General features: G+C 34.0%; 1 protein-coding gene across 24 annotated transcripts in view; it reads left to right on the top strand.

The window, feature by feature from the left end:
- Window positions 1-12,229, top strand: part of CNTLN (centlein) — a 363,772-nt gene that overhangs the window by 339,875 nt on the left and 11,668 nt on the right. For all 24 annotated transcript variants that reach the window (XM_086415000.1, XM_086414981.1, XM_086414999.1 and 21 more), the window contains 2 exons: window positions 6,405-6,590; window positions 9,065-9,142. In XM_086415000.1, the coding sequence (XP_086271126.1) occupies window positions 6,405-6,590; window positions 9,065-9,142 (264 nt within the window). The remainder of the gene's footprint in view (window positions 1-6,404; window positions 6,591-9,064; window positions 9,143-12,229) is intronic.

The following is a 12,229-nucleotide window of genomic DNA, read 5'->3' as shown; positions in this document are numbered from 1 at the left end:
GTATTATACTCAGAAATAAACAATCCAAATAGAGAAAATGTAAGCAAGGCTCTTTTCTTTTCAAACCCATGTGGAACATTCACAGAAATTACTTAACATCTAAATCTACAAAGTTCAAGTTCGAAAAAAGCAAAAATCATTTTTAGGCAATGTACCCTGAGTAGAGTATAATGTAACTATGATTTTAGCAAATAATCAGCCAAATGTTTCTGTCCACTTAGAAATTCCAAACCCATCTATATGATTTTGGGGTTAAGGAGAAAATAAAAAGTGAGTTTATGAACTGTTTCAAAGTGAGCTATAATGAAATACCAAAACCTTCAAAATTCAGCCAAAATTTAACTTTCAACTCAAAATGCTAGGAGAAAAAAACAAAAAAACTCAAAGTAAATTTTAAAATTGCTTTTATAAAAATTTTTAAAAATCCATAAACTGTAAAACAGCTCCTTTTCCAAAATAAACTGAACATGTACAACTGAACTGTGATTGTCAATGACATATTTATGGACCTAGGAAATTCAAGAGAATCCAGTCGAACTATTAAACAGATAATTCAGCAATAATTTCAGAACAAAGTCAGCATATAAAATAAAGTAGACTTTACAAGTAATAGTATATTTAGAGTACTATTTGTAAATTTGTATTTATAGTGATAAAAAGAAAGTATTAAATACCCAGGAATAAACCTTTCAAGAAATGCAAGCAACCTATAAAGTGAGCTATAAAACACTGAATGACATAAAACAGAACTAAATAAATGGCAAGATATACTGTTTTATGAATGTGAAGAAATAATATTGTTAAATGTGAGAATTCATTCCATATCTGATGTATATGTCAGTGCTGTCCAGGATACAAACTGGTTCCAGAAATATAACTGAAAGAAAGAGGATGAAGATGGCTGAAGAAGGAGAAGAATGGGAAGGAGAGAGGAAAATTTTTCCTAGCAAACATCAAAACAGGCTATAAAGCTGTATAAATAAAATGGCATGATTAAGTGCAGGAATAGATCCATAGAGCATTGGAACAGAAAGAGTTACAAAAACAAGCCCATCTAAGGGAATTTAGAGCATAAAGTTTGTATTTTTCATTTCAGATCAGTGTAAGGGAAAGTAGTCAATAACGGCCTTGGAAAAATTGCTTTCAGTTTAGAAAACAATATAAGCTTAGGTATATACCTCAAATAACCCACAGGTATCTATTTTACATTGATATAAAGCCCAAGAATAAAGAAGAAAATGGTTAAAAATACAAATTACCAATATCAGGAATAAAAGACAGGATATCACTACAGAAACATAAGTAACAAGGAAATTATATGAATGAGTTTATAACAATAAATTTGACAATTCAGGTGAAATGGACAACTTTTCAAAAAAGTACCTCTTACCTGTCCTATAGTGGCTTCACAATCATACACCACTAGCATCACATTTTAGATAGCTTCAGGTTTTGGGGGGTAAAGCTGAGAGACAGACAACTTGTAGAATGAACACAGCCCCAGAGCTTCCTTTATTCCTTAGCAAACACTGAGTATAAATATTTGGTATTTACTGTGGCCAAGTTTCTGGCAGAGAGGTCTGCCTAAGCCAGCAAGCTGAATGTGTGACAGAATGCACTCCAAAAGAAGGAAGGGCCCCATCCCCACCATGTCTGCACACTAGGGACCCAAGGCTGAGCATTGTCTACAAGAGTGTGGACATCAGCCAAACCCTTTGCTCTTTCCTCTGACTGACTCAGTGTAGCTTCTAAACTGCCCTGAGTCCCTACTAAACTACCAAGAGAAATGGTCAGAACTATTAGGAATTGACTTCTTTCATCACAAAAACTAACAGGAGATTGAATTGAAAATATGAGTAGCTCTTTATTAGTTAAAGAAATTGGATTTTTTGAAAAACCTAAAGCCTTCACACACAAAAACACATGTACTATCTCCAGATCCAGAGGGTTTCACTGAGCAAACTTTCAGGAAAAATATAGCACCATCTTACAGAAATTATTTCAGAAAATGGCAGAGAAGAAAATAAGTCCCAGTTCATTTTATGTAACCAGCACAACCTTAAAACCAAAACCTGACAAAACATTGTAAGAAAACAGAAGTACAGGTCAGTATTTCATCATGAACATCAATGTAAAAATTCTCAACTGCATATTAGTTAATCAAATCAAGCGTTGTGTGAAAATAATTTACACCATGAATAAGTTGATACAATTCTAGGAAAGAAAGCTTGATTCAACAGTTCTAAAAAAAAAAGCAAAATCAGTATAATCAAATATTCCCTAAAAATCATTTGGCAACATTCAGTACATATTTATGATAGCAAAAATGACATAGAAGTATATAGCTATCAAAGCTCATTGAACTAAACACTTAAAGTGTACACTATTTCATTCTAACTATACTTCAGTTAAAAAAATATTGGGGAAAAAAGGATTTATGAAGCGAGTTACAGATTTTCAACATATGTATAATTGGACTCTTGAAAGAAGAAAAGAAATGATGGAACAGAACAAATATTGAAGCTATAATCCAAAAATAATTTTCAAAAATAAAGACTTCCAAGAACATAACATGAACCACGGAAAATTTGATGTCATGTCTAACATGACATGTCTAACATGTCATACCCTGTATATGTTCTGTGGTCTAGTAAAGTTTCTGGACTCAAAAAAATAATAGCCAAGAAAAATGTTCATGTCATATATAAGGGGGAAAAAATAAAGATGAGACAACTCTGAAAGGCTGTCTCATCTCCGAGGCTCTGTAGGTATTGCTCCTAAGTACCCTCTCCCACATAAATCTCCATCTCAGAGTGTGTATGTTTTCAGGCATTCCCACCCGTGACACACCACAAAGAAAAATCTGAATTAATGTTGAAAAGTAGAATTTCTTTATATATTCTACTTTCTGAAAGGTACAAATTTTTAGGAAAATTATAATGTACCAAAAGTCCCTCTAGAACAAATGGAAAATTAAAAGAAATTGCCAAGAAGGTATCTTTCCATACAATAAATACTATGCCAAATTCAGGCGAGTGCTACAATGTCAGTAAAGAGCAGACAGATTCAATTTCATTAAAACTACTGAAGAACATGGAAAGAGAAAATACCTTCCAAATATTTTTGGAAGATTGCACAAAATTGAAACAAATCAATCTCTTATTAATGTAGACATTCCAGATGAAATATCAGCAAATGAGTTTAGCAGAACATCAAAAAATAACATACCACACTAAGTGGAGTTTATTCCACAGATGCAAGGATAATTCAATACTAAGAAAAGTATTAAGAATCCTATTAATAGATTTATGATGAAAAATCATATGATAGTTTATATGGATGCTAAAATGGATTTAAGACAATCTGGTTTCCATTTTTGTAAGAAATTAAAATATGTAGATAGTTAACTGTGTAAAACTACATTATATATTTTATATTAGTACTTATTTTTTGTTATATTAAAATACAGCTCTCAACCCAAAATCTGGCATAGTATTTCCTAAGAGTTAGATTCCTACTGAAATCAGGAACAATTTGTCCATCAATATTACTATTTAATATTATTCAGAAAGAAGTTAATAATCAACTCAATAAAAAAGAAAATGGAGGTATAAAAATTGGAAAATAAAATGGAATTTTATAAAATAAAATTTTCTTACAAAAATGGAAACCAGATTGTCTTAAATCCATTTTAGCATCCACATAAACTAACATATGATTTTTCATCATAAATCTATTAATAGGATTCTTAATAATTTTCTTAGTATTGAATTATCCTTGCATCTGTGGAATAAACTCCACTTAGTGTGGTATATTATTTTTTAATGTTCTGCTATTCACTGTATCCCTGATGATACAATGGTGAGGACTCCATGCTCTCACTGCCAAGGGCCTGGGTTCAATCCCTGGTTGGAGAACTAAGAACCACATTCCATAAGCTGAAGAGCATGACCAAAAAAAAGGCTTAAATAGGAGATAAAATTATCAGTATTTGCAGATATGATTTAATTTCTGGAAGCTAAAGACGAATCAGCTGCAAAACTCTTATAATAAATAAGAAATTTCAGCAAATTTATATATTAACAATCTTTATGTCTACAAGCAACAATAGGTACTAGAATCAGCCCCTACAAAAAGTAAGAGGCCAGGGAATAAACAGATCTATAAAGAGAAAACCTTTAAATAATCCCCAGAAACACAAATAAAGACTTAACCAACTGGAAGGGACTACCATGGTCTTTGATTAGGAAGAATCAACATTCTAAAATGTGAACATGATTGAATAAAATTTAACGTGATTTAAATAAAATACCAGTAAGAATGTTTGCTGCTGCTGCTAAGTCGCTTCAGTCGTGTCCAACTCTTAGTGACCCCATGGACTGCAGCCTACCAGGCTCCTCCATCCATGGATTTTCCAGGCAAGGGTACTGGAGTGGGGTGCCATTGCCTTCTCCAAAGAATGTTTAGACAAGCTCAATCTGAAGTTTATATGGAAAACAAACAATCAAAAATTAACAAGAAAAATCTGAAAAAAAGGGTAATTGAAAGGAGATACCCCTATTGGATTACATTTATGACAAAGCCTCACTAATTAAAATATACTATAAAGCTTCACCAATAAGACAGATGGAACAGAATACAAAGTTCAGAACCTGATCTAAACATGCATGAAATCAATGGGGAAGATATGGACTATTTACTAGGTGGTGATGAGACAACTATGATTTTATATAATAATTTTCTAGAGGATTACAAATGGACAACACACTTATAACTGCAAAATCTTACAAGTGGCAGAAAAAAATCATGGTTTGAAAAACACACACACACATATATATATATATACTTTTATATATATACATATATATATATAAATTGTGGAGAATGTTTTTTAAAGTATCACACCAAATTCAAAAGTTATATGGGAATAGATTCATTTAGCATGTTAAAATTTTTTTGAAAAATATTTTTCCTTTGCATAAAATACTGTAATTACTGTCAAAAGAAAAAGTATGAAAAAAATTAGAAATCCTCAACATATAATTTCCCTAAAGTACAAATAATCCCTATAAATCACTAAGAAAAATAGATCAGATCAGATCAGTCGCTCGGTCGTGTCCAACTCTTTGCGACCCCATGAGACCCCATGAATCGCAGCACGCCAGGCCTCCCTGTCCATCACCAACTCCTGGAGTTCACTGAGACTCACGTCCATCGAGTCAGTGATGGCATCCAGCCATCTCATCCTCTGTCGTCCCCTTCTCCTCCTGCCCCCAATCCCTCCCAGCATCAGAGTCTTTTCCAATGAGTCAACTCTTTGCAAAATAGATAAAAGACAAAAGAAAAAAAATTATTTGTTAAGGCTGATGCTCAATTTCATTTTTAATAAGAGAAATGAAACTTTAAAATACAGTGGTAAAAAGTAAAAAACTACCCTGAAAACCCGATTGGTGTTTTGCCAGTGATATGGAGAAACAAGTACTTTCATATGTTCTTTGTGTGGGTATAAATTGGTACAATCTTGGATAGAGGGAGAATTAAACAACAGCTTTCAAAATTACAGTTAAACACATCCTTTGGTCCAGCAAATTCACTTCCAGGAATATATTGTAGGGATGCAAAATATATATACAAGCACCATTATTTACTGCAACATTGCTTAGGCTGGCAAAAGATTGAAATCTACCCAAACATCTAGCTAGCTGCTCTCAGCCCACAAAGCCAAGCATCGGACTCCAGAACTCTGTTCACCCGGAGTAAGAGCTGCCTTTTTTCTTATGCACGCATAAGCATGCGTTCTCAGAGGGAGAAATTAAACACTCTTGTGGATGTAAGCCTAGATTTTTATGATTTTTGTCAATACTTTATTGTCATCTTGCCCACACATAATTTAATTGCAGTTTTACCCAACTGTCCTTATCAAATCCTTTCAAAGATTTCTAGTTCAGTTTTAATAGAAACAACATTTTTCTGCCATTATATTTCATTAGTTTATGCAATAATTAAATCAATTATGTAACTAACCTGTTACAACTGATATACACACTTAGGAATAAATACATCGGACAGTTGGCATCAGCTCAACTGGTGGGAGAGTTGTGCTCTGGCGTGATACTAATTAACCTGCCTGCTGCAAGTATTCACCAAGATAGCAGTTGGCGAATCTGAAAGAGGGACTGGAGCAATTTGTTTAATCAGCAAGTTGGTTAAGTGATCATTTAAGAGAGCTTTTATTGTGCCCTGACAAAAAGTAAAGAGCAATCCATTTTGCTCCAATATAAATAAAATCAGAATAATCCTAATAAAAAATGATTTGCTAGTATCTTCACATTTTTTGTGTTATGACTGCTTTCTCTTCATTTATTACTTCCATATGAGCCCATATGTCTTCCAATATGTTGCAGGCCTTGGTCAGAGAGTTACAAAATGATGTCCATTTGATTAGGCGACAAATCAGAGAGCTTAAAAAGATGCAGAAAAACAGGGATGCTTGTAAAACCTCAACCCATAAAGCCCAGACCTTGGCAGCTTCTATCCTGAACATTTCACGATCGGACCTAGAGGAAATACTGGACACAGAAGATGAAGCGGTAAGATCATTTAAATATTTATTAATATAGGAGTTTTTACATTGATTGTTAAATATATATTTTCATTTGTTTTATAGTTCTTAGAATTTCATCTTTAAGATAATATTCATGAAGGCAAGATTATTAATATACCAATGAAAGATACATCAAGAGTATTAACTCAAAAAACCTTTAGAGAAATTTAACTGTGTAATATAGAAGTAAGCCAGTACATATAACCTTAAAACTGCTTGCTTGTTATTCAGATCAGTTATCTTTCCCTGTCTCTTCCATATTCTTTAGTTAATCATATATCTTATAAGCTATTATTTTTAATTAAGCCCATTTGAAGAAGTTAGTTAGCTGGATCATGATTGATTTGAGGGGTTTTCCTCCTATATGAGATTTTTTAAAAGTAGTAAATATATTGGGTTTTTTTAGTTAGATTTAAAATTATTGTTGATTAAGTTAAAAAGGTATTTATTGCTTTACAGTGGGTAAAATCCTGCCTGAGTGAATTTATATGCATATACCTTATAAGTCTGCAGTAGCATTTCTGTACCTTCTGAGGAGGGCACTGCATTTTTGATGGTTTATTACCTCATCAACAGCAGAACTTCATACACAGTCTTCTGTGAAACCTGTGGAAGATACTCAATCCTGTTCTGCTGTTAAGTTTCTGAAATTTGATACATTAAATATTAGATTTTTTTTATTGTTTAGAAAGAGCAAAGAGATGATGGCACTCATAGCTTCCCTATAAATATTTGCTCAGTGAATAAATAAAATGATCGACTTCAGTGTTTGCAGGAGAACATCCTTTAGCACCCCTCCCCCGTCAGCGTCTCAAAACATTTCTCAAGTAGAGCAGATCTACAACTTGCAAAGGTTTTTAAACTGCCAAGAATTCTTAGAAAGGAGGTCAAAGGAATCCTATAGTGATTATTTTCATCCTATGAGTAAATCGGATAGTGAATGATCGGTTTCCTCTTTTCAGCAGCTAGGCCACAATGTCTGTGAATTCTGAACTTTGAAGTCCAAGAGCGTTATGAAATACAGTATCAAATATAAACCACACAGGAAATAACAGTATCTGTGGCAAGGCTGTTAACTATCTCTTATTATAGACATTTAACTGAAACTTGATGGATAAAGAAGAAACCTAACAAAATATTAAGGTCTTCCACCGTTGCCTAAAAGTTTTAAAACAAGCAGACATAGCAAAATCCCTTGTGTGTTTGTGTGTGTGTGTGTGTTGCAGATACATATTCTGGAAGACACGGCCTCTGCCTTTATGTGGTCTTTAAACATGCCCTTTCTTGGGCTTACAAGTTTAAAAAAAAAAAAGCACTCCCTTTGATTAGAAAAATTAGAAAAAGTTGTCCCCATTGAGTATATGAATTAGTAAAGGATATCTCTTGTTAGTCCCAAAGTAGCTGGCACATTTCTGTGAAGAAATGACACCCTGGCCTCTGGGAGGAAGCAGTATGGAGCCAGGGGTGCCCAGCACCAAAACATGTGTACCATACAACCTTAAATGGAAGTCCTCCTGGAAAAAACGCAGTTCCATGAGGGCTTATTGCACACACCTGGATATATTTACTAGATTTCATTATAGATCTGAGCTTGTTTAGACTGATGCCTGCATCTTTCAGATGTCTAAAGAGTTGAGTGACTTACCCAAGTAGAGCCCAAACCACCTGAATTATATGTGTTAAGCTATATCCAACCCTTGTAAATTCATGTAAAAAACTATGACAGCCTATGCAAAGTACCTTGCCTGATACCTGGCATACAGTAAATTTCAACAAATGTTAGTTTCCCAAACCCTTCTCTTTTTGAAAAGTACATTTTTCTTTTTTTTGCAAACTGAATCGTGATTTTAACTGAATAGTTAATTCAGTTGCATATGTGAATACATTATACTTTCAGAATATTTCACTTTGATAATTGAGGCATTGAAAATATTTAGTGACCTACAGTACTTTAAGTTGGAGTGTCCCTTGCCTATCAGTTAGCTGTTGGACATTTTAAATAAGTAAGCATTTAAATACACCAGAACCTATGCCTGTCCTCTTTTGTCTTAGTTATCTACTGACAAGTTGTAATTGTAACAATTACCCCTTAGTTATCTACTGACAAGTCTGATTTTTGAGTATAAGGTTTTATATCATCTTCTGAGGGTCACTTGTAAATGATTCTTTTCTATGGCTCCATCTTCTTTTTCACTCTGTTTTAATCACTTTCTCTTCCACTTCAGTCCATACCTTGAGCTCCACCATGAATACAGAAATAAAATATTCCTGAATTATGAAATACAGATATATAGCTTGATATTCCACATGAATGGAGATATTGAGCATTGATTTGAATATTCTCCATTTTGAAAGGACAGGCTACTCTCTGTTGAATCCAATTCTATCAGTATTTCTCTAACAGTATGATCAAGTTCATATAAATGAAATTAACTACAGTGTTTTTATTTTTTCCTCTAGGAAATTGAAAGGACGAAAACCGAGGCCGAAAATGACAAAGAATGGCTGTTGTACATTCGGAAACTTCTTGAAGGACAGGTATTTCACTTTTCCACTTCATTTATTAAAAGTTGCAGATAAAAATTCCAAGCTTATTTTTTATTACTAGATGCCTAAAATTTTGGAAACACTTACACATTGCTTACTTCTGTTAGGTAAAGAAGTATTCCAATAGGCAGACAGGAAAGTTAACCCTCTATTTGTACTTCTGGACTTAACAAATGAAGCAAGTGCCTTGGGAAAGAGCCAACACGGGTCTTAGCAAATGCATTAATTAAATTATTGAGTCAACGTCTATGCTTGCTAGACTGAAAAGGATCCATTCTCTCAGCTCTCTTAGGAACAGAGATTCTTTATTATGTGTCTTTAAAGTTAGTAGTTGATATGGACACCTGAGGAGTTCATGGGTTTCAGTGACCTTTTACTGTGGCCCTGTTTCCAGTCAATTCATGTTTTCCTCACAGCCAGACAGCTGTTTATTACTGTGTCTTCCCGCATTCTCTACAATATTTTCTACTGAGACCTCGAGCAGCTTGTTAGTGGGAAGTAAATATTGATTTGGCATCCTGTCAATGCAGAAAGAATGAAAAAATTTCCACCAGAGGCCCCTCAAACATTTTCCTATCGACATTTTCTGGGCCGAGTGGAAAGCTGCATAGAGGATGACAAGGCCAAGACGAGTGGAAATCCCTGAGGGGTCTATTGAGACTGCTGCTGTGACCTGTGTGATACTTTTTCTTCTCTTTCAAGTATTTTTTTAATACACATATAGTCTGTTGGGATGTGCCCCTCTTGTAAGTGATCAGGGCAGTTTATTGGCAGGTGAGAGCCCTGCTTTTCTAGTCATAGCCGGCTTTTGTTCTGATATCACTGACAGCATGTAATGTATTCTACAACTTCTTCATTATGGTTCTTTTTGCTCAACCTAATTATTGTTGATTTCAAAAATGAACTTGATTCAAAACAGCTAAAATGTATTTCTCAAAATATTTTAAAAAAATTCTTGTTTTGTGAGTGCAGTATATGGGTTTTTGGAAAAGCAAGAATAAGTAAATAATACGTGAACTATTCATATCCTTAGTACCCATTTTTTATATTTTTGAAACATTATCTGGAAATACTATGACTGTTACTATCTATAGTAACAGAAGGTGATGGGCACTTTTTTGCTTCAAGTTGTTTAAGTGCAGACATGCAGGTGCTGGGCAAGCCTTCTAGCTTTTGAGAAGAAAAGCCATTTCTCAGTCATGTTGCATTCCCAGCACTCAGCCCAGTACCTGGCACATCAAAGGAGTTCAGTAATGATTGATATGGGTTATTTTTTTTTAACTAGAATGTTATAAAAATATGCTTTTAATGGATTTTTTAAACATTCAACATGTAAGTATGACCTTTTGATATAGAAGTGTTATCATCAATTATGAACACAGAAATCATAAATCCATATGTATAAATCTTTATTAAATGTTACTAAAGCTCTATTGATACCACATCTGCACATGTAGATATTCATATGTGCATTCTACATTATCTGGGTGTATCCTTATTCTGTCCAGTTAGTGTAAAAAAGTCCTGTTGAAAATGGCATTAGACCACTTAATACTGCAGTTTGATATAATGCCTTTTTGTGCCAGTGAGCCTGGACTCTGGAATATAATTGCCTGGCAGTATTGATTTAATTGCCCAGGTTTATTTGTGGACTCCTAATTATTGACTGGAGGTGAATTTAATGGAGCAGCCTCTATGAACACTGGGAAACTGCTGCTGTTGCTGTTATACATAATGAACTGCACCATGTGCCTTTAAAGCATTTGTCAAGCTAATTTTATTTCACTGTGACAGTATGATAACATTTAAAAAGTCAAAGACTTTTATTTTTATTACTGACATAGGTGGTTTTGCTGATGTCTTTGAATTCTGTAAGAAAAAAAAGTAGGGACTTCACTGGTTGCACTTGAATGTCACTTTATAATTATGCCCAAGAGAAAAATCTATAAAATAGAAAACATCTTTTTTTTAAGCCTACTTCTTCTCTCTCAATTCTAGCAATTATATTTGTCCTGAATTTTAGAAAAGGTTTTCTTTGTCCATGAGTTTTTGAGAGTCTAAGTTATGCTCACAGGGTTTTGTGGGTAAAAGTGTAAATATGTTCATTCATTCATTTTGTTTAGTTTATGCCATACAGCTCCCTGAACCTGAGGTTATGTGATCTTGAAGCTGTGGAGTAATTGAGTGCATTCCCTGAAAAATTCCAAATTAATTCAACATTGATATTTGATTATTAAAATACTTTGAAGATTAAATTATAAGAAAACTTCCCTTTTATGTACTCCCTCTGTGTTGAGTGCTGTATATAATAGAATTCTGACATTATAGGAGTGAATCTGGCTCTGAGGTTTTATCTTTTCTTATTAGGATTAGGCGAAAGAATTGTTTTCTGTTAAAAAAAACTTTTTCTGCCTTGATTTGAAAAATTTATATTGATAAAATAATTACCGCAAAATAAAAACTTTTCTACCATGTGACCATTTCTGTCCTTTATCAAGCCCATCTTTGCATGAAATGTTCCCTTGGTATCTCTGATTTTCTTGAAGAGATCTCTAGTCTTTCTCATTCTGTTGTTTTCTTCTACTTCTTTGCATTGATTGCTGAGGAAGGCTTTCTTATCTCTCCTTGCTATTCTTTGGAACTCTGCATTCAGATGCTTATATCTTTCCTTTTCTCCTTTGCTTTTCGCTTCTCTTCTTTTCACAGCTATTTGTAAGCCCTCCCCAGACAGCCATTTTGCTTTTATGCATTTCTTTTCCATGGGGATGGTCTTGATCCCTGTCTCCTGTACAATGTCACGAACCTCAGTCCATAGTTCATCAGGCACTCTATCAGATCTAGTCCCTTAAATCTATTTCTCACTTCCACTGTATAATCATAAGGAATTTGATTTAGGTCATACCTGAATGGTCTAGTGGTTTTCCCTACTTTCTTCAGTTTAAGTCTGAATTTGGCAATAAGGAGTTCATGATCTGAGCCACAGTCAGCTCCCGGTCTTGTTTTTGTTGACTGTATAGAGCTTCTCCATCTTTGGCTGCGAAGAATATAATCAGTCTGATTTCGGTGTTGACCATCCGG

Source organism: Bos grunniens, chromosome 8 (assembly GCF_055505025.1).
Source record: "Bos grunniens cultivar Pamir isolate PY7600 chromosome 8, Bosgru_T2T1.0, whole genome shotgun sequence".
Classification (NCBI taxonomy): domain Eukaryota; kingdom Metazoa; phylum Chordata; class Mammalia; order Artiodactyla; family Bovidae; genus Bos; species Bos grunniens.
The sequence above is the reverse complement of the archived record's forward strand: the minus strand, read 5'-3'. Positions and strand labels throughout refer to the sequence as shown.